Here is a 4177-nt window from a genome sequence, read left to right on the forward strand (position 1 = left end):
CTCTGATGTGAGGGGCAGGCTCTGATGTGAGGGGGGGACTCTGATGTGAAGGGGGGACTCTGATGTGATGGGGGGACTCTGATGTGATGGGGGGACTATGATGTGAGGGGGGGATTCTGATGTGAATCGGGGACCCCCCTTTTTTGTGTCTTTGCAATGGGTCCCCCCTTCAAATCGGCACCAGACCCCTATCTCAGATAATGTTCTGATATGGATTGGAGGGACCATGTGACGTTTTAAACATTTACGTTTGTTTACATTTTGCACCGGGGTACCTGGAGATTGTGCGCACTTTTGAAGGGTTCCCCTGCTCAAAAAAATCTGCCCTGGACATTAATGAGCAGTTAGCCCTTTGCCTCCCCGGGGTAGCCTCCCTGCAAGGTTGGGGGGGGAGGGGATACCCCAGGAGATGATGGATCGATGAGAACGGACCATGATAATCAGTAACTGTCACCTTGTATTGTTCACAATGTAATATAAATCCTTCATGGTCTGTAAGCTCCACCTACAAATTACATTCTCCCAGCCGCGGCTGATCATGTGATCTCAGTGGGGAAAAGTATCTTTTTGGAAAGTCATTTTGTTTCCCATTTCGGTTCTTTTTTCTTTCCTCTGTTGTTGTTGGAGGACGACGTCACATTGTTATATTGTATTTGTGGCAACAATTTGATAAAAGCAAACAATGTAACGTCGACCCCCTCCCCCCCTCTCTGCGCTCCGTTACATTGTAACGCCCCTCCCCCCTCTCTGCGCTCCGTTACATTGTAACGCCCCTCCCCCCTCTCTGCGCTCCGTTACATTGTAACGCCCCTCCCCCCTCTCTGCGCTCCGTTACATTGTAACGCCCCTCCCCCCTCTCTGCGCTCCGTTACATTGTAACGCCCCTCCCCCCTCTCTGCGCTCCGTTACATTGTAACGCCCCTCCCCCCTCTCTGCGCTCCGTTACATTGTAACGCCCCTCCCCCCTCTCTGCGCTCCGTTACATTGTAACGCCCCTCCCCCCTCTCTGCGCTCCGTTACATTGTAACGCCCCTCCCCCCTCTCTGCGCTCCGTTACATTGTAACGCCCCTCCCCCCTCTCTGCGCTCCGTTACATTGTAACGCCCCTCCCCCCTCTCTGCGCTCCGTTACATTGTAACGCCCCTCCCCCCTCTCTGCGCTCCGTTACATTGTAACGCCCCTCCCCCCTCTCTGCGCTCCGTTACATTGTAACGCCCCTCCCCCCTCTCTGCGCTCCGTTACATTGTAACGCCCCTCCCCCCTCTCTGCGCTCCGTTACATTGTAACGCCCCTCCCCCCTCTCTGCGCTCCGTTACATTGTAACGCCCCTCCCCCCTCTCTGCGCTCCGTTACATTGTAACGCCCCTCCCCCCTCTCTGCGCTCCGTTACATTGTAACGCCCCTCCCCCCTCTCTGCGCTCCGTTACATTGTAACGCCCCTCCCCCCTCTCTGCGCTCCGTTACATTGTAACGCCCCTCCCCCCTCTCTGCGCTCCGTTACATTGTAACGCCCCTCCCCCCTCTCTGCGCTCCGTTACATTGTAACGCCCCTCCCCCCTCTCTGCGCTCCGTTACATTGTAACGCCCCTCCCCCCTCTCTGCGCTCCGTTACATTGTAACGCCCCTCCCCCCTCTCTGCGCTCCGTTACATTGTAACGCCCCTCCCCCCTCTCTGCGCTCCGTTACATTGTAACGCCCCTCCCCCCTCTCTGCGCTCCGTTACATTGTAACGCCCCTCCCCCCTCTCTGCGCTCCGTTACATTGTAACGCCCCTCCCCCCTCTCTGCGCTCCGTTACATTGTAACGCCCCTCCCCCCTCTCTGCGCTCCGTTACATTGTAACGCCCCTCCCCCCTCTCTGCGCTCCGTTACATTGTAACGCCCCTCCCCCCTCTCTGCGCTCCGTTACATTGTAACGCCCCTCCCCCCTCTCTGCGCTCCGTTACATTGTAACGCCCCTCCCCCCTCTCTGCGCTCCGTTACATTGTAACGCCCCTCCCCCCTCTCTGCGCTCCGTTACATTGTAACGCCCCTCCCCCCTCTCTGCGCTCCGTTACATTGTAACGCCCCTCCCCCCTCTCTGCGCTCCGTTACATTGTAACGCCCCTCCCCCCTCTCTGCGCTCCGTTACATTGTAACGCCCCTCCCCCCTCTCTGCGCTCCGTTACATTGTAACGCCCCTCCCCCCTCTCTGCGCTCCGTTACATTGTAACGCCCCTCCCCCCTCTCTGCGCTCCGTTACATTGTAACGCCCCTCCCCCCTCTCTGCGCTCCGTTACATTGTTTCAGCGTTCTCATTCACCAAACATCCGGCGTGTGGCGGGAATTATCCCGGAATCGGGAAGGATTTCTTATTACCGGAAACCCCGAATATCACCGGATCCGGTCACACCGAACAACAACAACAACAAAAAAATCCACAACATTTCATCAGATTTTACCTTTCGATCGCTTTTTGGTTTTTACCCTCAGAGATGCGTAATGGAAAGACTGGAAGAGAAGAGAGAAGATTGGAGGGGGTTAGACGCCGCGGACCAATCACAGCATGATAAACATTTCCTGTCCACAAACAACACAAGATATAAATAAGATGAATGAATGACGTGACTCAGAGGGCCGCCATGGAGAGTACATACCATTGGGGGGTCAGGTGACATACTGCACCGTGTTCATTCTGAGTCTGCTCAGACCTCACAGGGATAGGCAACCTCAGCCACTGAGGTGAGACTACAAATCTCTTCATGGCTCTGCCTCTGGGAGTCATGTCTGTGGCCTGAGTCTAGCAAAGCCTCATGGGATTTGTAGTTCCACAACAGATGGAGTGCTGAGGCTGCCCACCCCTTACCTGGCAGAATGTTCTGTGCTGCTGCGTTTAAAGGTCAGGGAAATATTGTTTTTCTCAGGGCTCCGATATGATCCTTATATACTGGTGACTGATGCATAGGGGCCGGGGCAGCAAAAAGGGATTAGTAGTTAGCACAAGGGGCAGGCGACCTAAGCACTCCAGCCACGCTGAAACGACAAATCCCATCACCCCTCTGGGGGTCAGGCTTGTGGCTGTCACAGTCTTGCAATGCCTCATGGGAGTTTTAGTTCCACGACAGATGGAGCGCCGAGGTTGCCCGCCCCTGGGTTAGCAAGTCTACCTTGCAGCATCTTGATCTTGGTTTGAATCCCATGGAGGATGCTATCTGCATGGAGTTTGCACGTTCTCTAAGCGATTGTGTGGGTTTGGGCGGGTTTTCTCCGAGTGCTCTGATTTCCTCCCGCACTCCAAACACTTTCTGGAAGGGTAACTGGTCCCCGTCTAGTATGTGAGATGGGGACCTTAGATTGTCAGCTCCTTGGGCGCAGAGACTGATGTGAATGTGCAGTATGGAAAGTGCGGCTGCAATGGACAAATCAGCGCCCATGTTGCCGGATGGATCACCAGACCGCCGTGGTGCCGGGTGCCCGGGACCCTAATCATGTACCGCCAGGGAAGGCTTTCCTTCCAGGAATTGGGTATCACAGACGATGGGAAGCGGCACGCCGAGCCGGGAAGTTTCGGTGACGTTTCTCGGTCCTGCGCGGTGCCGGAGGGAAATCCACATTCACAGGAGAAGGAACAAATCTACAACGTGGGACTCAGCGTGAGCGCCGACTTTCATTTCACTTCTCAATGATTCCGTTCAGAAACCTCAACGGGATTATCAGCGGAAGACGCCGGAAACAAAGCGGGTTACAGCTGGAGTGTAGAATGAAAGTGCGCCCGTCACCCAGCTGTGGCGGCCATTTTGCAGGTGCCGCTACTTGATGGGCAATGAGTAGTGATGGGCTAGAACATAGCCTGTTCTAGCGCTCGCTGAACGCCAAACATTGCGGGATGTTTAACCCGGACCTCTATACATGTCCCCCAGGGCAGTACCCGGACCTCCATACATGTCCCCCAGGGCAGTACCCGGACCTCCATACATGTCCCCCAGGGCAGTACCCGGACCTCCATACATGTCCCCCAGGGCAGTACCCGGACCTCCATACATGTCCCCCAGGGCAGTACCCGGACCTCCATACATGTCCCCCAGGGCAGTACCCGGACCTCCATACATGTCCCCCAGGGCAGTACCCGGACCTCCATACATGTCCCCCAGGGCAGTACCCGGACCTCCATACATGTCCCCCAGGGCAGTACCCGGACC

General features: G+C 55.9%; 1 protein-coding gene across 1 annotated transcript in view; it reads right to left on the reverse strand.

The window, feature by feature from the left end:
• Positions 1-4177, reverse strand: part of LOC108799309 (connector enhancer of kinase suppressor of ras 2-like) — a gene marked incomplete at its 3' end in the record, with an annotated part of 301637 nt that overhangs the window by 1619 nt on the left and 295841 nt on the right. Inside the window, exon 16 of the mRNA XM_018571158.1 lies at positions 2441-2489. Coding sequence (XP_018426660.1) covers positions 2441-2489 — 49 coding nt within the window. The remainder of the gene's footprint in view (positions 1-2440; positions 2490-4177) is intronic.

The sequence above is a fragment of the Nanorana parkeri genome, unplaced genomic scaffold (assembly GCF_000935625.1).
Source record: "Nanorana parkeri isolate BGI_ZX_2015 unplaced genomic scaffold, ASM93562v1 scaffold1689, whole genome shotgun sequence".
Classification (NCBI taxonomy): domain Eukaryota; kingdom Metazoa; phylum Chordata; class Amphibia; order Anura; family Dicroglossidae; genus Nanorana; species Nanorana parkeri.